At 44.8% G+C, this 21,290-nt stretch overlaps 1 protein-coding gene across 1 annotated transcript in view; it reads left to right on the forward strand.

The window, feature by feature from the left end:
* Nucleotides 1-8,736: 8,736 nt before the first annotated feature.
* plce1 (phospholipase C, epsilon 1) overlaps nt 8,737-21,290 on the forward strand; it is a 46,189-nt gene continuing 33,635 nt past the window's right edge. The window contains exons 1-2 of the mRNA XM_035407221.1: nt 8,737-8,784; nt 14,637-14,904. Of these exons, the coding sequence (XP_035263112.1) occupies nt 8,737-8,784; nt 14,637-14,904 (316 nt within the window). The remainder of the gene's footprint in view (nt 8,785-14,636; nt 14,905-21,290) is intronic.

Consider the following 21,290-nt stretch of genomic DNA (forward strand, 5'->3'; position numbering starts at 1 on the left):
CAAACGGTTTCTGAGAGAAGCGTCTTTGACGGGCCGCTGTCTGGACTGCGCGGGGATGCTTGAGAACCGCGGAGAGAGCCTCTGTTCCTGGAGGGGTCTTTGTGCGCCGATAAGATCTCTTCCTTTTTGTCCCATTACTCGTTGCCTCATGGCCAAATAAGGGGAGCCCTCCCAAAACTCTCCCTCAGATCCCTCACTCCCTTCTACCCCTTCTCAGCTGTCCCACCTCCTCTCTGCTGGGATCCCTGCTCTTCAGCTGGGAAGGATTTTAAAGGAGCCACTAACTTGTTTTAAATTGCTTTCTCTTCTGGACCCTGCTTGACAGTTGGCCCTTGTCACAGTAAGTGCAGTCGTTTTGGATTTTAGGCTGTTCATGTACTGGATGTATATTTTTATTTCATATTTATTTTATCGAACACTTTTGATTGGGTGTTTCTTTGCTGTTTTCTATGAGTTTTTGAATGTTGTTGGTGACATTCTATTGCTACTGTATTTTTTCTTCCAAAGCCTTTTCTAGTTTTATACAGATTTCTTTGAAAGTCAATTAACAGTTATGCTACTGAGAATGTACCAGGGGACAGGTTTGAAAAATAGTAAATAGTCTATCAAACATTTATTCGTATACGCTGTAAATTGCAACTCAAAAATAATTCCAGTCTTTCTTCAGAAACCTTCTGTACTTGTGTGCTTTTGTGAAATTTAACCCCAGAGAAAGTCTTATTTTGGAAGTACACACCACAGTTTCACTCCAAGCTAGTGGGCCATACTTTGCATGTCTTTATTTTGTATTTTTGGGTGTCCAACCAGGTACTTTTCCTGGGATGTGCCTAGAATCCAAGTGACCATGTTCGTGTGATATGTAGAGGATGTTGTGTCATACGGAGTGGTCCGTAGAAGGCGCTTCTATTTTTAATCTCTGTGTCTTGATGTTCCCTCGAGAGAAATTTGAACTGTTGAACGGAATAGCCACAATATGAGAAGCCCACAATATGAGAACACATTCGTCTCTGCACTGCAATATATTGGCAAAATCACAACAGTCTATTAAATATTTATAGTTCGGGTGTCCTTTTTTACTACTAGACTACACATTCATTGGTTTAATACACAGTTTTAGAAATACACAGGCTACCTTTATGATCCGTGTTGGTTAACATCATTGTATATGCCCACCTCAGTTACGTCTCTGTGTGTATGGTTGAAAGAAATCTCTTTATTAGATATTTTTGTGCTCATTTATTGAGTAGCTCTCTATTAAGTGGCTGTAGGCCTGTGCAAAACAGGTTTAGTCTGTCCTTCAGTGGTAAAGCAATCCATTCCTCAAGGTGCTGTTGTCTACTACCTTGAGATGGACTATTTTCTCACCAAAAGTAAAATGCTCAACGCGATGAAGTCAGTCCAAGGAGAACAAACAAGAGCAGACAAACTTGAACATTTATCCAGTATCGCAGAAAGAGAGCTTCTCCCAGTAAACCGAAGTGCTCGGTAAACACGCAGGACAACGGCGAGGCGACTCGCGCGAAGCGAGACGTTTCGACGTTAGCCTCGCGCGCGGTATCGCCCGCTTCTCGTAACCGCGCGCTTCTCATAACAGCTCGCTCGGGACCGTCGGACTCGCTGAAGCAGCGGCGTGCAGGAAATATGTGTGACATCAGCGTAGTGGATGGCGAGATAACGCGGTCACGCAGGGGCCTGGCGCGGCCCGCGCTGCGTAATGGGTTCCAGCCCTTCGCCCTGGCGTGCCTCGCCCGCCGCTCTCGGCTCTGTGATTAAACGCGGTCCGAAGGGTTCCAGCGCGGGGCCACCTCAACCTGGATTGTTTCCCATGGCTTTAGGACCACTATAAAAGTAGAGTAATGAAAATTGCACAAAAAAACACACACAGAAAACACACACAGAGGTAAAAACATTGAGGTCTGTACTCACACTGTATATGCTCAGGCATGCACACACACACACACACGTGCACACTCAGATGTACACTGACAGACACAGACTCACACTCTTTCTCAGGTGTACATACTTGCACACGTGCTTGTGCGCACGCACACTCGCATGCACGTGCAAGCACACATACAAGTGTTAACACATACCTTCACATACACACACACACACACACACACACACACACACTCACATGCACGTGCGTGCACATAAAAGTGTTAACACATGCCTTCACACCCGCACACACATGCGAACACACAAACACGCGCACACACACACACACACACACACACACACACACACACACGCAGAATCTCTTAAGTCTGGGCTGCAGAAAATGAGCAGCCTCGCAGTTGTGTGTGTGTGTGTGTGTGTGTGTGTGTGTATGGGGAGTGGGGAGCTCTGGAACACAGTGAAAAGGACTCCATGTGAAATTCAACGGGAGATTATGACCTGGCACAGAGCTCTCCTGGCTGCAGCTGGAGAGGCTGTGTGAGAGCCCTGCGCTGCATTGCCTCTGTACCGCACCTGGGCTGGAGAGAGAGACTGCGTCTGCACAGGTACGCTCCACTCACCTGCACCTGAAGCGTGGGGCTCTCGCCCTGACCGCTGTCTGAGGCTGGCAGGGTCTTTCGCTCATTCCTTTGCTCTGTAATCTTTGCCGGATTTGGGGCTTACATTGAGGAACAAGTTGCTTGTTAACAACCTGGCTTGTTATTGAGCGAACGGGTATGTTTTCTCTGTTCGCATGGGGGCTAGGTGCTCGCCCCATACGCGTGGGGTTTTTGTCTCTCTGCGCCGGGGCACTGCGTCTGGACTCGAGCGAGCGAGCGAGCGGGGGGCCGTCGGACCCGAACAGAGACCCGCGGAAGGTGAACGGAGATGTCTGTTGACCTTGCAGCACCGTCGCCGTGAAACGCACTGCACCAGGTTTAACCTTCAGCTTAAGATCGAAAGCACTTTGCTCCGCTCTCCTTTAGAAAATGCACCGCTGTTCTGATAATTCTGCAGGATTTGCCTGCTATAAAAGCACACGCGTACACTAGAGTGCAGTCCCGTTTCGTTCAAACTGACGGCAGTACATCGGGCTATTTTATCCGCGGAACATTAAAGCCATTCATCTTTCTGAAGAACACTGTTTTCAAAAGATAATGTACAGTGCAGTGAATTGACAAAATGATACTTTGAAAGTGAACGCCTGTGAATTTCACTTGTAAATGACAAGATGCAAAAGTGCAGGCCTACAAAGTGTGTGCCAATCTAATCTAAGCAAAATTCATGGCATTAGATTCATGCAGTGAATTACTGCGTAGTGGATTACTGCAGCAGCCTGATCTTTTATCTGGGTGAAAAGTGAAGTCTTTGTTTGGCACAGAAGCAAAGAAAATTTATTGGCTCATATTCCTAGTAGCCTATAGGCCAACTGAGTTGGCATAATTTTGATTGATATGCCCCGTTTGAGTTATATAGCTTATATCTGGTGGTGAATTACTGCGTATGCGGATGGTAGTCAAATGTGTAATATTTAATGTGTAATATGGTGTCTGTTTTATCTGGGCAGAAAACCTACAGTTGCAAGATAAATGATACCGCGATGACTTGCAAAGAACATGTAATGATTCTATAAGCCTGACGTTTGTTTAGGAAACGCTGCCAGACGTGGCGGAGGTCTTTCCAATGCTTTTTGACCAGACTGTCAGTGGTCTCGCCGCAGTGAGACTGAGAGAAAGAGTAGGTTAGTCCTTATTCAGTTCCCTCCGCAGGCCTCTCGATATGTGGGAACGCGCCCCTCTTTTCTTCTTATGAATTAAGGAAAGGGCCACAATGCAGTGTTTCAGCAGACAGTGTGTAGCCCTGCGGTGTTATGTAATAGCACTGACCGTGGCTGCAGGGCTAGGCACGCCTCACTGATGAGGTTTGCTGTCCACCTGCTCGAAACTGGACCGGCTTGTTTTGGAAACCCCCCGTTTGAAGACCTACAGGCGTAACAGACGGACATTCCTTCCCTGCAGTAGACTATGGCAGGGCGGTGATAATGGGAAGAACAGTAGGGCTTCGCGGTAGCCCCAAAAGACATCACGTTCTGTTTTCTGCTAAAGCCTCTGGGCGTTGCAGGCTGCTCGCGGCTCAGACCTGAGGCTCCGGTGACGGTGCGGACCTCCAGGTAGGCCGGGAAATTAGAGGCAGTGCTGAGGTGCCAGTTACACTTCAGACACTCCATGCTCTATAGGCAGACCTTCAGCCAAGTTATTACAAGCACCGCTCTTCAAAATGTTCCCCCAGCTTCCCTCCCAGGTGCAGAGAGACAGAGAAAGAGGAGGTGGAGAGGTGAACTGGGAAAAATAACATTATTTTCAGCCACGGGTTTGTCGTGTTTCTTGTCCCACCGCGGCTGTGCTGAAAAGAGAATGAGGTGAACCAGTGAAATGTTCTGTTCACACAGTTAAATTTCAGCTTTCACCACGTACTAAATCAGAGGACTTTTCATAGTTAACTTTCGCATTTCATCATCTGCCGTTGATGGTGTCATTTCCCGCTTTCTAAAGCACACAGGAAAAGAATGTGTCTCTGTAATCACTCTGCAGTGGCGTTAGCCAATGATGCGGCTGGAGGGTGTCAGGTATGCTGATTAAGTACGTGACATCACCTAGTGAGCATCCAGAGCGCTCGGAATTTGCGTTGGCACGCATTCAGGGACCACACAACAAAAGATGCACATTCCACTACATAAGTTGAAAGGTGATTTCAAGTGAACAGCTGACAAGCTTATACAGTAGCAAACAGACTTTTCTGGGGTCTTTTTCTAAGTGCACCGTGACATAACAGATATAACAGTTTTGATTTATGGGACATGAAGTCTAAAGACCACAAGAGATCATGAGTTGATGATTTTAGAGCATCAAACTCACAAAGCGGTGCTAAAATGAAAAAAATGAAAAGCGGTGCTAAACTGCCACCTTGGATCCTCATAACTTTTCCCTGCTAGCTAACTTGACACTAGTGTTTGTTGCCAAAACATTCAGTCGACCTGACATTCAATTCTTTCAGTTTTTTTCTTTGATAGTAATGAAGTATTGTAATGTTTTTGTACCTTTAGAGGCAAAATGTTTTTAATTCCTTCAGAAAGCTGTTCTCATGCCCAGTTTTGTTTGCTCGAGGTCTCCAACAGCAGAAGTATTCAGGTATCGGCCTGTCTGAACAATATTAATTGATATTTGATAAGCTCGAGCCAGCCCTGTCTGGGTAAGAGAGTGGAGCTGGCCTGGATGTAAAACATTTAGTCAGATGTGAAATACCCCAGATGTACAAGTAAGCAAGAAACATTGCCTTGTGAAAAAGAGATCAGACGGCATTTTATGTGCCCTGATGCTAGCAGCTGGTTGCCCATAGAATGATGTGGATTCCAGTTGATGAACCATTGCTGAGTGCAGACAAGAATGCTGTTTTTGATTAGCAGAGATTTGTTTTTTAGTGATGAGGGTTAAGGATATTTTACAGATTTATCCACACTACACCAAACCTTGCATTCGAACTACAGCATGTAACCAAGCCTGTTTGACGGATCCCTTAAGATTAAAGGCCAAGTTTTTTTTTTTTTTTTTTAAAGAATAAATTTTTTTTTTTCTTTTGTTGTTGCTTTAAAGAGACACAAGACCTTAAGCAGCTGTGTGTGCTGGCAAAGACTGCAATGGAAAACATCTCTTCGGTTTAAGTAATCTTCTAAGGTCACCTGGGGTTATGAATGTGTTGGATTAATGTATTTTTGTATTTGAAACAAACTTTGTCCCTGCTGTAATTTGAACCATGTCGTAAACGATTATCTGAGAATGAGGTAACACTGTGAAAATGAAGTGAGTTTTTCATACTTTCAGGCATCTGTATAGTTGGACAGTGCAGGGGATCAGAAGAGTAGTCTTGATTATGTGTCTTGGGGGTGAATATTTCATATTAGGACCCTTGTACTGTAGCAGCTTCCTTGAGTTCCATTTGGGGGCGTTGAGTGTGGGAGGGGGAGGAGAGACTGGAGCCTCTGTCACTTAGCCCCTGGAGCCCTTACGGAAACCATGGCCCAGCCAGTACCCCTCCTACCCTGATCTGTCTGCATGAGCTGCTGCCCCTGCTGGCCTGGCTTCTATCAGCGGGAACGCTATGTGCGCGAGGCCTGCATTGTGATCATTTCGTCTCGGCGCGCTCTGTTGCTTTACCCGAATGCTTAATTTAAAGCAGCCATCAGCCAGCGGGACAGCGAGTCTCGGAGCCGGCTACAGTAAAGCACGGCCTCCCTCCAGCCCTGTCTCCACAGAGCAGGTTAATCACGTCAGGCTCGGCGGAGAGAGAGAGAGAGAGAGAGAGAGAGAGAGAGAGAGCCATCGCACACAGCAAACTGCTGGGTTTGCAGTTTAGGGATTCAGAGATCTGGTAACATTTGGGGGATTCATTAATATCTTTATTGATGATCTTCTTGATTGTGTGTTGACAGCTGGGTTATGATTAAGGTACAGTAGTGTGGATTGCAGATCCAAAATTAAATTAAAATTTATTTGATTTTAAATTATTATTATTATTATTATTATTATTACAAATGACAGGTAGCATAAATCAGCCCCAGTTTATAGTGAAGCAAAATGCAAGCAGCAGATTTCTGAAACCCATTTCTGTTGACTCCAGGGAAGTAGCTTAAGCCGGCTCCCCTGGTGTGTGATGTTATTGCCCTGATTTGTCCATTAGTATCCTATCTTTGGATTTCAAGTAACACCAAGCTGTTATGGCACTGCTAATGGTTAGAACCATTTAACTTTTGTTGATTATCCTGCATCTATTCTACGTATCTTTTCTTAGCCAGGTACTGAATTAAGGTAATTAGCACTACCGTGTGCTACATTTGCTCATCCGAAACCTGCTTTGAACCCTCATTCAGTTTGTGCCAGTTTTATATATAGCCACTCCACTAGCACACTTTTGTGTGCTAAGGTTCATGCAGTTTCTCTCTTTGAACCTGTATTGGAACATTGGCCTATTCTTGTCCGCAGAGGGTCTATTCAGCCAATCTGAGCTTGTCAGTTCCTTCTCTCAAACCACAAAGAATGCATTTTAGCAACAGCTCTAAAAAGAGAAAATGGCTACTAAGCAAATAAAAACAATTCAAATGGCAAAACACATGTAACAAGACACAGTTTCTAGATAAGTAAGAATGGATTCAAGCAATAATTTAGAAATAAAACTACTGCAGTGAGAAGAACTGTAGATGTGTATAAATACATTAAAAAACCTATTTGAAACCCCTAAATCCTGGAATTTCAACAAATTCAGTAGATTGTCCCCGGTGAACAGTGAAGACTTTTTTTTTTAGGGCTGCTCTTCTCAAATTATAATGTGAAGATTAGCTATTTTAATGACATGTGTACTGTAAATGACTTAGCATGTGATCAAGAAACTCCACTGGAAATAGCCTAATTAGAATCTTTGAATTACTAGCCTATATGGCATGCACTGCTCTTTGACCCACCCACCTAAAAAGAAAAAATGAAAAACCCTGTAACCCTAGACCACCATGCTTGTGCCACTTCCCCACACAAACATCCCAGCTCATGGGCCAAGCACTTCTTCGTTGCGTGGCTGAGACAGCTGCGGGCTGTTTTGGTCACATGACCCGGGGCCCGGAATGCTAGAATGATCTGCAGGTCGCTTCCATATCGGAAGAGCAGTGCACTGAGTCAGCCTGTGAAAGGCTGCTCTGGCCTAATTAATGTCGGGAAAAGATGGTTGACATGCTCGCTGCGTGACAGCGTAGGCCCTTCCTTACTGTATGATTTAATGTGATAATAAATTGGGATGCAGTTCTCTCCGACTGGCAGGCACCAGGATGGTGGTGTGTTGTGCAACATGGCAGACAGGATAGTGCCCGCAAGTCCTCTGTCAGGAAGCAGTCATAAATCCAAAGGAGAAAGTTAACCTTCCTGAAAAATCAAGTAATCCATGTTTTGGAGAATCTTGAAATAAACTGATGTTAAGTTTTAGGTCTCAAATTGTAGTAGTAGCTTGTACTTGGTTGTAATTCTGTGTGCAACATATTTTGGAATAATAATAAGTAAAGTGAAATTTTAAAGGCATTTAATATTTTTTGCGGCACTAGTAACATGCACAAAAAGATGAAAACACCATATATAGTCTATGGGCTATGAACATACAGCAGAATATCCTGAATTACAATAGTAATTAAAAATGAATGTAGCATTCCTCAGTTATGTATATGTAACTACTATGCATTCAGGTTTATGGCCTTATGTCTGAAACGCAGAACTGCCCTACATGCCTACAGCAGATGGTTTCCAGACATGCTGATACTGTACCGCAAGTAGCCGCTTGTTTGAACTCTTCTGAGCAGGGCTGCCCAGCCCTGTTCCTGGAGATCTACCGTCCTGTAGGTTTCCACTCCAACCCTAACAAAGCACAATTCATTCAACAGCTAGAGATCTCGTTGAGCTGCTAACTAATAGAATCAGGTGTGCAAAATTAGGGTTTAGATGAAAACCTACAGGCCTGTGGATCTCCAGGAAGAGGGTTTAGCAGCCCCGGTGTGGGGCTTTTCGTCCCCGCAGGGGGTCCACGTGATCTCGCGTGCCATGCGCCGTACGCAGCTGCTCGGCGGACGTCAAAGGCGGCGCATTCCCGGCGCTCCTGCGCGTCTGCAGCCCCTGAGCCCCGCCGCGTCGCTCTAAAGAGCGTCTCGGGTTCCAGGGACACCGGCGGGCGACGAGCGGTCCGTCCCGCGCTCCGCCGAGGTTCGGGAACATGAACGGCATGCCCTCTGGAGCCAGAGTCCTTGGCTCGGCCGGTCCGGTAATCTCCACCCTTTAGGGCCCATGAGGATCTCTTCATTGTGCCGATTATTTACCAGCAGTACAGGCATTTCATATGGACGGCTTTCACTGGCAAAACATGCCTAATTTTATACAGGAATTGACGATTGAGATATAATTGACATGAAAAACTACATTGCTAATCATTCAATCATTCATCCACAGATCCACAGCAACAAAAAAAAAGTTTCAGCCCTGTAATCCTGTGTTATTGCCTCTCTTTTGTCGCACCTTAATACCCATACCATTTAAACGCAAGAACATACATTCACAACTGGCGTCCTGCAAGATCACACAGTTTGAAATTGTCACGTTGGCCCAAATTAACTTGGCCGTTTCCGCTTTTCGAGCTTCCTTTAATCTTGACCGGTGCGACCGGTCTGCCTGTGATTTCTGGAACCCGTGCCGATGGGCGCGCTGGGCGTCCCGGGGGGGGCCAGACGCGGCGAGCTGTCCCCGTCGCCGGTTTCAATAACGGCCCGCGTTCACCGGCCGTCTCCCGCCCGCGCCGTTCGAGCGGTGAAATTAGCGTCTGTTTACGGGCTCTGCCGATCTGTCTCCTGTCCCGCCTCGCTTCATCGCAATGGGATTACACCCCATAAAATCTTGGCTCGAATAAAATCGATAAAAGGGAGCAGTCTGGCAAGAAAGCAGACCGTGAAGCGCTTGGATTGTCTTCAAATGGCCGCCGTTTGCAGCCTACCTGCTCGTATACTTGATTTGTTAGCTTACATGTTTGTGCTCTTTACCGGAAAGGGAACACAAGGTTATGGTTTTGTAACTTTGTTAGTTTCGAGGGGGGGCGTTTCTGAACGTGCTGTCTCGTTGCTTTTTGTCCCTTGGGTAGAGTTTAAAATCTGACAACCGTAAACTGATTTTGATCACTCTGAAAACAGGAAACCCATCCCATGAAAAGAGCAATTATCTCTGAACACACTCCAGTAAGTGGAAAGGCCTTTTGTGGACTTTCTGTCGAGTTTCTTCCTGGTGAGACACATGAAAGAAAAGCTTTAAATATTGGGATTTTGCTTTTATTCAGAAATGATTGTCTGTACAAGTTAAAGCGAATGTGTTCATCGGTTTTACAGCATATTACCAAGGGTCTGCAGTGCCACAGCTGGAATTGGGTTGGGTGGATTTAGTTCAGCCAGTGTTCCTAGGGTTACTGTCATATCAATTCCTCCCCTGGATACTCCAGTCATCCACTGGCTCAAGCTGAGAAATATACCTCTCCTCCAGTCAGTGCTTCCTCTCCTTTTTTCTGGAAAATATTCACTGGCTCATGAATTTATTAGGGGAGTAACAGTCGCACTAGGAGCTACTCGAGGCACAGGTGGCGGCTCCAGTTGTAAGTTCACACATCCATTTGTAAAGAATTTCATATCATGCAATAACGAGAAACACAACAATGAAAAATGTTGTTCATCTTTGTTTTTGCTTTGCGTGTTTATTAGTCAGTCTGCAGTGTTCCACTGGTATGTGTTTCTACCTTCAAAATAAGGTAGTGGATAATATTTTGTATAGTAAATGTATGCAGTATGTCTTTTAAATGATTGTACGTTTTTGATATTTTTTAAACCAACCTTGCTTTTGGCAACATTACATTGTGTTTAGGTTTGCAGATGGTTTACAGAAATTGCCTGTGTCTTCTAACACATAAAACTGTCCACAGTCTTCTGTGTCACAAGTACCATGCAGACAACATTGCAATTTATTACTGTTTACTGAAATGGACCATACAGTTCAATCTGAAGGCATGAAGGACATCAAACTTTTAAATTTGTGTAGCTTGGGTACAATATTTCTCTAAGGTCCTGCAAGAGGTGATTTGTGTTTATGAACCTTGAGCCAGTAAATAGGCTGTTTCTTTATCGGTTTTTCAAATGTCAGGCTCGTCTGATTTTTTCTTTTATTTAATTTCCATGGAAACCAGTTTTCCCTATTGCAGAGACTAATGCAGCTGTTCAACCAGCTCCTGTGAGTGTAAACCTGAAAGGATTGACTTGCAAAGCATCATTGAGCTTTATTGAGAAGCATGTGTCCTCTTGCTTCGGCAATAATCTTCTAATTAAGGATAAAAATTCACAAACTGTAGCTTGTGGGCATGGAGGTCAGAGAGTTCTCTGTTAACTGGACGCATGAACCACCCGGAAATGTGTTATTTATTTATTTATTTTAAATTGTTTATGCAATAAACCTTCAAGAATCTGTACAATGAATTACTCTATTTATGTCAATTTTATTTTTCATAATATATTTTCCTGGAAACCCTAACATCAAGTGGCATCAAATGTAATGAACAAGTGTTGAAAGTTACTGACACATTTATGTTGAAAGAAACACGAGTCACGCGTCTATTTCATGGAAGCCACATATTTCCTGATTGGAGTGCTGTATTGGTTTGAACCCTGTTGGCATGTTAAATCTGATTGCTGTAGGCTATCTCATATGGACTATGAATTCTTCATCTCTATGATGGTTTTAAATTTGACTATTTTTTTAAATATTCATGAAAATCAACCTTGCATTCTGTCTCTGTTTGGTGGCAACGTCTGGTAAGCCCAGCCGTTTCATTGCAGTGACTTTGCGTTGTGATACAGAATTATTTCCGTGTCTGTGGTTCCCCTTTAAGATTTTGACGGCTGCAGCTTCGGATTTGAAGGACGTCCAAGTTACCTCAGAAGTGCATTAGAGAAATAAGAGGAGAAGGACGCGGGGTGATGTGGCTGCTTTACTGCTCAGACCTGACTCGCAGTGGTGGAGCACTTTTGTAGAATCTCGGTAGAACTTCTCTGATGGCGGACATGGGCTTTCCAAGCACTGAATTAGTGTCTGTCAGGACTGCTGTTAGGGTCAGTAATGGCCGCCTGATTGCTCTTCCCTATAGAGCCGGATGGGGTAAAAAAGAAGTGGGGGGAAAAAAAAGCGATTGTAGTGTCTGAATATCAGGACAGGTTGACCTACATCTTCCATTCTTTTCTGTTCTCGCCTTTTTCATTTCGGCCTTGAAACGGCTTTGAGATGCTTCTTAGGAAATTGTCGAAGATAACACTTTGGAGTGCTCTTCATGAATTTATCTTTTCTCTTTCAGGTGAAAATGATGTCTCAGGCGTCGGACACTGTTTTTTTGTTGTTTATTCTTCTCTCATTCTCCTAGCAGACATTTATACTAATACTGTGCTGCACGTTTTCTTATACAAGGGTAATTGAACTGCATTCATCTGAATATTTATTTTCTCTCCTTTTCGTGACATTACAGTATAGTCATCAAGTCGAAAATTAACTTTAGTTATTAAAAATATTCAAGAGTTCAAACTTAACTTAAATTTGTTTGACCATTCCAGCTATTTAGATATATTCAGTTAAAACATTGTGCATTGCACAGGCCAATAGTGATGTACATGGCTTTGTGGGCAGACAAAGTATTAATGTGTGTAGTTTTTCAACCAGATTCCTGCAAATGCACTTTGTGCACCAGGTGTCTGATTGATTTGAACTAAACTGTGTGGTCCCAGAGAGCTATTGAGAGGTTTGGGCAGGGAATCTGTAATTAATCCTATGATACCTCTTGATGTCCATATTCTCTTCACAAGTTTTCTGGTTTGGAGAAATATTAGTGAAAATTTCAATGACAGACAGTCCTTTGGTTAGCCTAATAGTCATTAGTGCACATGACCAAGTTTTGAAAAACGACAGTATTCTTGTGTTGTTTAGTGTCAACCAGCTAAAACACGTGTCACATCTGTAGCCTGTATAAGGAATTTCTCTATTAAAGATCCTGGTTGGGAATACAGTGCAGTCCGTATTTGGGCAGCATTTGGACAGCAACACAATTTTTGTACTTTTGGCTCTGTGCTCCAGTACATTGGACTTGAAATGAAACAGTGAATATAAGGTTAAAGTTCAGCCTGTCGGCTTTAATTTGAGGGTATTTACATCCATATCAGGTGATCCGTATAGGATTTACTGCCCTTTTTATAGCCTACATAGTCCCCCCATTTTAGGGCTGTAATTGGTACACGTATCACTCAATATGGATGTAAATGGGTGCAAATTAAAGCTGAGCCTGCACTTTAACCTTCTGTTCATTGTTTCGTGTCAAATCCAATGTGCTGGAGTACCGAGCCAAAACAACAAAAATGTGTCGCTGTCCAAACGCTTATGGACTACACTGTATGATCCTCATGCGTGGCATCACAGATCTCTGGGTCTGCTATCGGACCCAAGGATTTCGCTTCTGAACAATATACTGAGGGGCCGTCTGAGTTGTATTTCTGATTCTGTGGCTGTTATTTTCCATATAAACTGTGGTGAGTTGGTTGCTTAGAAACTGTAAATGCAACGAGTAACTGAAAATGCAATGACTGTCCAGTGTGTTGAGGGAAAGAATATAGAGAATTTGGTGGCAATCGAGGCAGCCGGGAGCAGCACATGATGTTACTATCAGTGATAACTGGCTGTTCAGTGTATTTGTGGCAGAGGACAGGCCGTGTAAAGTAACGCACGTGCTGGAGCCATATCGTGCTGTGTTTTTGGAAAGAGCATTCGAGGTGGCTCCATTTTACTTTCTGACATGCCGAAAGCATTAAAAATGAATGAATTGGGTCGTCTCGGTGAAAGAGAACTGTGGTTTTTAATGGTTTTGACATTTCCATGGTTTGGAACATGCAAATGCCTCCCCCTTCAACAAAGAAAAAAGGAGAATGCACCTTCTTTTTGTGAGCGGGTAATTGGAGAGCCTTATTAAAATGCAGTGAGCCTTATGAGCATGCACTGCTTGGCTTTTGATCCTTGTTTGTAATATTTTGTCTGAATTGGCTGAACCCTTTCAGCTGATTAAAATGATGCGATGTTTGTGTAATTTTAAGCAGTTTGGCAGCTGTACCACTTTGCAGGCTACCCCTGGAAATCAGTTAAGCTAAGTTTTGCTGATTGGGAAATTGTGCCAGTTGAAACCACTTTGTTAGTAATGGTGTTATGGATGGACCAACCAACAGTGTACACACTTCCTTTTCGACCTAGTATCAAACAAGAGCCTTAGGCATCACGCAAACATGCAGACTATGTGCCACCTATAGTAATTAATGATCCCCCTGGTGAGCACAAGATGCTGGCTAAAGTCTAAAGCTGGCTCTGTCTGTCACATAACCCTGCCTGTTTGATTAGGTCAGCAGAGTTACCTCCATGCCCCTTTTGGCAAGACAAAAACGCTAGCCAATCAGCTAACTGCTTGTAGAAGGGTCAACAGGAAGGAAGGAAAGTGACCAATTACACAAAATTGCAGCAGAAGATGTTTTGTTCATGTGTATGTTTTCAGGTCTCTAGGGGTCATTTGGGTGTGATTGTGTCAAGGTTTTTATCACAGGTTTCACTTTGTTTCCATGACAGCTGCTGTGCTAAATGCACTTTCAGCAAATGTTACAGTTTAGCAATATAAAATGTAATACATTGCTCGTGGTCCAGAGAATGTACGCATGTGCTTACCTAATACTGTACGCATATGCTTTCTGTAGACGTATAATTAAATATTGTGATCTATAAAGACAACCCCTATTACCAACCCTCTGTGCAACCCGCTGTATATATGATGAGCTGTCACTTTAACCTCTTTAACCTTTCAAATGCTTTGCAATTTTGTACTGATCCTTAATACCCTGTAATATCTATGACTAAACCTCCCTTCCCCCTCAGCACACATGATGCTCAGTTTATTTAACTGTATAATGGGTCAAAAGAAAAAAGTTCAGGCCACAGCGTCCTAGAAATCTGAATCCCTGTGGTTGCTGAGTTGTCTGACAGTGTGTGTGTGTGTGTGTGTGTGTGTGTGGGCAGATCCACTATGTGCTGAGCATTGAAGAGGACCTGCTGCACCCATCCAGGAAGCTCCTGGCCTCCGCTGCGTCCGGCTGGCGGCGAACGTGTTGGTGGGACGCGCGGTCATGCGCCTGCGAGCGGCCGGCTAGCCTCCGCGCCTCCCTGCAGAGAACCGCCGTCTCCGCCCTCCTCGCCGGGGCGCTGCTCGAGGCCACCGCGTCCGTCGGCGCCCGCAGCGGACTCCCCGGCGTCGCCGTGGGCTCCACGGGCAGGGCCATGCTCAAAGGTGGGCACGCCGCGCCGGTCCTCGTCCGTGCCAGTCCCCGCCCGCGGGCTCTTCCTGCTAGCGTACCTGTTCCTGTTTGTTTTGGTTTCTTGGTCTTAGTTTCCCGTTCTATTCGGTGGTCACTTTAACTGTATTTCTTTGTTTCCTTCAAACCCTTGTGGTTTTTACTGTAAGTTGGTACAATGTGAGCTGGTTTTTGCTAGGTCCTGTTTGGAATGTGATAGGCAGTTGGTTATATCTCCGCTCCTAGGCTCCTCTGTTTGCGTTTGGTGCTGCACAAACAGACGCTCAGTTAATCTTGTTTCACACTCCCCTATCTGCTATAAAAAATATCTGAATGATTAATGCATGACATCAGCAGAATTCACCTTTTCTGACCATACCCAGGCTGTGTAACTACAAGGCATTTCCAGACAGGGCTGTGGTTCGGCTCTCCAGTGCTAATGGAATTGTACCCTAGTAGGGTATGGATTGCAAAAAAATTGATATGACTGAAATAAATCCAAGCTGTATTAGAGTAGCCAGGACAGTGATGTGTAATGGAGTGAAGGTGTGAATGAAAAGAAACTTCACTGGCTTTTTTTTCACAGTACCTTTGATTAAAGACACAGATAATTAGTCGTTACTCTGTGTTAATAACTGTTCCATTTTTGGGTCTTGGGGGATGTTTTAAAAATACGCTCATATGCCACATTTTACAACCATAAATTGGTTTAAAAAGTATGTTATGACCGGAGGCGTTAATGAGCGCAGGCAAATTTATGGCAGTGAAAAGCTTGTCTTCCTGCAGTTCACATCAAATTTTAACTTGACTCATTGACTTCACAATGAAAGCAACACCGCAGTAACGAAGAGCATGAAACATTTCAGTGCACTTTTCGTCATTTCATGAATAAATTTAACCCTTTACCTATTATGTGGGTTTTGTATTTCATGTGTTTATACTGGGAAAAGTCAGTTCTTATTGGTACGGTACGGCTACTGTAACTGTGGTTAGTTCTAATATAGATATTGAATGGGAGGGGGGGGTGGGTTGGGGGGTTGTGATGGATTCCCATTATGGATTTTCCCTCCCAGTAGCTTCCCATGCCATTTTCCCACAGGTCCACTTGTGTTCCCATTTCGGTGTTTGTGGGAAGACGGGCTTGTGGTTTTCATCTCTTCCATGTCCGCCTCTCCATCCTACGCTGTGCTAATCACGTTTATTTTTTATTCATACATGTGAGAGTCTGTGCGATGCGTTTCCTTTGAATTGTTGAATTATTTATACCGCTTGATTAAAGGCACCGATTGGCTATCAGCCGCGTGTTTGGCCTTCAATGGACATCTTTTCCTCTCTTTTAGCAAAAACGGACCAATTTTCACTCGGGTGTTCAGGAAGAGAGTATTCTTTTGATACTTCTAAAATTGCAGCATTAATTTGTTTCCTGTGTTTACGGGCAAATCCAAGGTCTTGTTGACCTTGTGAAGCTTGAGATTGACGTTTGGTGGGAGTGGCATGTTTACCCACTTCAGGAACTTTGCCTTATGATTGTCGACAGCTCTCTTTCACTCTCTCCTCAAGATTTTTGGAAGTAAATTCAGATTTAATGTGCACTTGAAAGAGGCCGCTGCTTCTGTGATGAGAGGACGAGTGCTCCGCTTGATTGCTGTCTGCTAATCAGATCCCGGGTTGCGTAAATTTCGGTGGCCGATCTCTCATCAGAATACGACCTTGCCGTCCCCTCCCCTGCGCTGTTCAGCATGACAATGAGCCGGTGTGAATCAAGCCCCGTCCTCTATTAAAACCAATCTGGAAAAGAGGGCCACGTGACCCGGCGTCCGCCGCTCGGCTCGGCAGGACGACTCGCCGCCGCCCCCCGCCTTCCCCGCAGTCCAGATATTACCAGCAGTCAGAGGCGAGGAGCATTCCTTCTTTCTAAACGGATGGGGAGCATTTTTCTCCGAGCCCACGCCGAACGGCTTCACAGGGATGGGTGTGAGGCGGCCTAATGTAAACAGGGTGTGCGTTCCTCATTGTGCAACATCCAGTAAAAAAAAAAAACATTAGCCAGACCCGGCTGAGATGTAAAAAGATAAACTGCTTTTGATAGATGCACTGTAGGCTACTTCAGATGTTTGGAATTAGATGGAATTTACGTTGTATGCTCTTACCCACAACCTGTTCCTAATAATTTAAGGTGTGCCATTTGAAGTCATGTTCATTCTTTCCATTTTGTTTCATGCTGTTAAGCTTCTGTCATTTTTTTAAAATTTGACCTTTGACACAGATGACGAAAACACAGCCTGAAACATAACACTATAAAACAACCTGAAACAGCTTATATGATTTACTTTGAAGTAGAGGCAAGTCTACTTTACGAATAGGACTTGCATTGCTGTTCTCTGTAGTGCATCGAAGATAATGCTGTATTACTCCTTTGTTGAGGAAGTCTGTCCACCCCAGAAAGGAACCTTCATCTTTTGCAACACCTGTGTCTCTCCGCCAATCCACCCCCACTGCCACTTTCCTCTGGAGGATGTGATGTTAGCCATGCCACTGTTCACAGGTTCGGCCTACATCAACATTGGGCAATAGAATACACTTCAAGTGCAGCTCGGCGGACAAACAACCAGCTGGGGTCAAAGGTGAATGACGATATAGGTAATTTTAATATTTTTCCTCTCGGCCAGGATCCCAAGGGGGCCGCAGTGTCTGCGGGTGTTTGTGGTTTCCTTTCAATCAGCTGCCAACGAAGCAGCAGACCAGCAGACACTGTGGCCCTTCAGAACTGGAGTAAACCAGCAGACACTGTGGCCCTTCAGAACTGGAGTAAACCAGCAGACACTGTGGCCCTCCACGACTGGAGTTATACCAGCAGGCACTGTGGACCTCCTGGACTGGAGCTGGACACCTGCACTTTAGGCCAGTTGAAGTCCTCCTATTGATGGGTGATGCAAGAGCCTGTTGTGCATTGCCCATCCATGCATGAGAACAATGCCTTAACAGGATGAGCCACCCAGCAGCCCGTGGTTACCAGTTCTTGAAGTAAATAAAAAAGAAATGGGTGGACTGCAGTAAAAGAAGTGGTCATTTGCAGCGTGCACTTCGGATGAGGTGTGCGCTTGTCTGCACTATCCCAAATTGACGGAAGATTGGACCAGCCCATTAAAACAGTGAGGTCTTCCAAAAGTGGAGAACAAATAATGTTCTGGTGCTGTGTTACAGTTCTACCAGAGGCCATGAAACAGGACAGAGAACTGAATACAAAATTTACTGCCACTTTAGTGGAAAAATGGGAACATTGTGTCCGACTACCTCACAGTTGCCCTGATGAAGGCTCTCAGCCAAGAGACGTTGGCTTTTAAAAAATTTTTGCTTTCAATTCTCCCAAAGAGTGGCTGAAATGAATATGTCTAATTACAAATCCGGAGAAAATAAAAAATGGGATACAAAGAGGTTAACCCTCCTGTTATGTTGCGGGTCAAATTGACCCTTTTTAAAGTTTGAAAATCTAGGAAAAATACTTAAAATTATTTTTTCAGTATGAAACTTCTTCTACTGGCCTTAATTAGTGTAATCAACATTTTAAATGAAAATTGTTCATTTCATGTATTTGCAAACCCCCCCTGTATGGGGATTGACCCGGGAACATTTTTGCTGTACCTAAAAAATGAACAGAACAGGAGGGTTAAAAGATGTAATTAATTACACATAAACACTTCAGAGAAATACATTTTCAAGGGCTGCTCTGGCTATCCAATCCCACCTGCCTCAGTGCCAGGCTTTTAGCTGAATTCATTAATGGCAGGACGACTCTGAGATGTGCAGCAGGGTCCGCATAAGCTCTTCTCACTTATTGTGTAAAGCAAAGGTGCAGCAAAGCTAAATACTGGTAGGCTGGAGGAAGCCGGCGTGTGCGGCAGGGTCAAGGTTAAGCTCGCGTGCTTTGAATACCTCCTCAGGACACAACTGTTAGCCAGGCTGGAGAAGGGAACGGCAATCGTTTGACAAACTAGCTTGTTCGGACCATGTCAAACAGCGAAGCTCGCTGTCGAAGGGCTCTGCACTGCACAAGCTCCGGACTCCATTGATGTTTATGTTGCCTTTTGGCAGCCGCCGAGGGTACTCCTAAAATACTGTCCTGTCGGACAACGTGCGGTTTGTTTTGAGAAAGAGCATGTGCTGGCAAACAATAGCACTGTTCTTGTCTTTGCTTAGTCCGGTTATAAAGCTCCTGTAGGGTTTTTTTTTTTTTTTTTTGGTGGAGGCGGGGAGAAGATGAATAAATTGTCGGCAGCGTGTAATGTTTCCTCATTCTGTACAGAGTCAGGTTGTTGGAGTGAGAGAGTTGAGGTAAAGTAATGTCTGCTGAATTTCTCCCAACGTGGAATCTATTGATGGAGTGCATTCTGCAGATCAAGTAACATGATTGCATTTTTTTATATTGCGGTTGCACTCAGTTGAGAAGCTAAAACTTTTTCAGGTAGAAGGTGAGTGTTTTCAGCTCTGACTTATGCATATATTTGGATTGTGCTGTACTTTGGAGTGTGGTTTTTGGATGGTGATGTTTTGAACTCAGACAAAAGCCTTCGCTATTAAATTTTAACACCAGATTTTAGTGCATTGCATTTAAGAAAATAGTTGATGAATTTTTAATGTTGCCATCTTGCGTCATTGTTGTTAAATTTCCAGTGTCTTTTTTTTGCTGCCTCATTTCACACGCACCGCTCAAAGGGTTCGTATACACAATCCTCCCTCATTCGCGACGAGCCTGATAACACAAACGCTGGTAATGCCGGTATAATATCCAGGGAGTCGTTCGTCATCGTTTACTGAAAGAGCACAATGGCGAAAGGTCATTTGGGACCCTCTTTGGACTGTAGCAACCCCGCGCTCATTAGACGGCGACCTCGTCCCTTTCAGAAGGCATTTTCCCTGCAAACCTTCTCTCTGGGCCTTAAAAGGCCAGGAGCGAATATTTAGATGCCTGATTTCCTCTCTGTGGAGCGGCTCTGACTGCCGCTTTCATCTGCGGGTAACCCGACCTCGCAGCGTGGTGGTGGTGGGGGGGGTAGGGGTGGGGGGTGGTGAGGGGGGGCGGTGGGGGGGGCTGGTTCGGGATCCAACGGCAGCGCTCGAGCGCGGACGTTAGTTATGCAGCGCGTCAGCTCCCGGCAGCGCAGAGCTCGGCGACTGCTGCCTGCCAGTTAGACCCCCGCGCGGACAAGTGTGCGTCGCCGGATGCCCCGGCTCCTCCGTCCTGTCGCCAAATGAAGCACTCTCAGAGGATGGACTACCGGCTCATCAGTGAGTGCGCACTTCTCTCTTACCTCTCTTCCCCCCCCCACCCCCCCCGCGGGCTCTGCGCGTCCTTGAAACGTGTCGTTTATTTCTCTCACAAAGTAGATAGCGCAGCTTTCCCTTCTCCGTTCCTTCCCCTCGCTGGCGCGTTCTGTGAACTGATTTCCGCGGCTATTTCTCGTTAGCGGGATACTGGAGGTAAGGCACCTTGCGCTGAGGGACGGCAGCACAGCGGCAGCACAGCTTCACGTCGGTCTGAGTGCCGAAAGGAACCGAAACGAAGGCATCGCCTTTAGCTTTGTGGTTTTTGGTTCACTCTTACGTGGCTGGGAAGCTGGCAACTTCATTAGATGTGTCTGCGCTGCTTTTGAAAAAGATTCAGCAATTTTCTGAACTCGGATCCAAGTGCGTGTTTGGGGTGTGGAGTTGTGGGATTGTACAGTTACTCATCTGAACGTTAGTTGTAGTAAATGGTCTCTGTGACTGAGTGACAGTTGTGTTGTAAGCCCTGTACATGTATTTATATGCCTTGCACATGCAGAATTGTAATGAATCATAACCGTGCCTATTTCTGTTGGAGTAAAATGATACGAATGTCTTTTAATTTGGCTACCAAGAGGTCATCTGAAGCAAAGTGGACTGAATGTTAGGAATCACAGTATGTGGCTTCTGTTGGTACTAGCCTTTCAGGAGGTAATTTTGCATTATTTAACATGTGTACACATATAAGTGCTAGTGCTAGTCCCTATATATCTGCCTGTCATCATGTAAACAGACAGGCACAAAAACACACACACATAAACACACATACACACACACACACACACACGCACACACACACACACATGCTCAAGGTTATTTGCTAGGATAGAGAACTTACTCAAACAGTAGCACACATTGTAGCTGTCGAAAGCTTTACAGTTTTATCTTTATGCTGATGTGCGAGAGCATCTCTCCTCGGCACTGTCACAAAGCCGAGCCCCTTCAGCCATTCGCTGCATGGCTGACCAAGGGGGCTGCGTGCCCTGTGTTTGTTTTGACGAAGGCTCTGACTAGACCGTAATGATTATTCCAATACAATGGCAGGTGCCCCCTTGCGAAG

Source organism: Anguilla anguilla, chromosome 2 (genome assembly GCF_013347855.1).
Source record: "Anguilla anguilla isolate fAngAng1 chromosome 2, fAngAng1.pri, whole genome shotgun sequence".
NCBI lineage: Eukaryota > Metazoa > Chordata > Actinopteri > Anguilliformes > Anguillidae > Anguilla > Anguilla anguilla.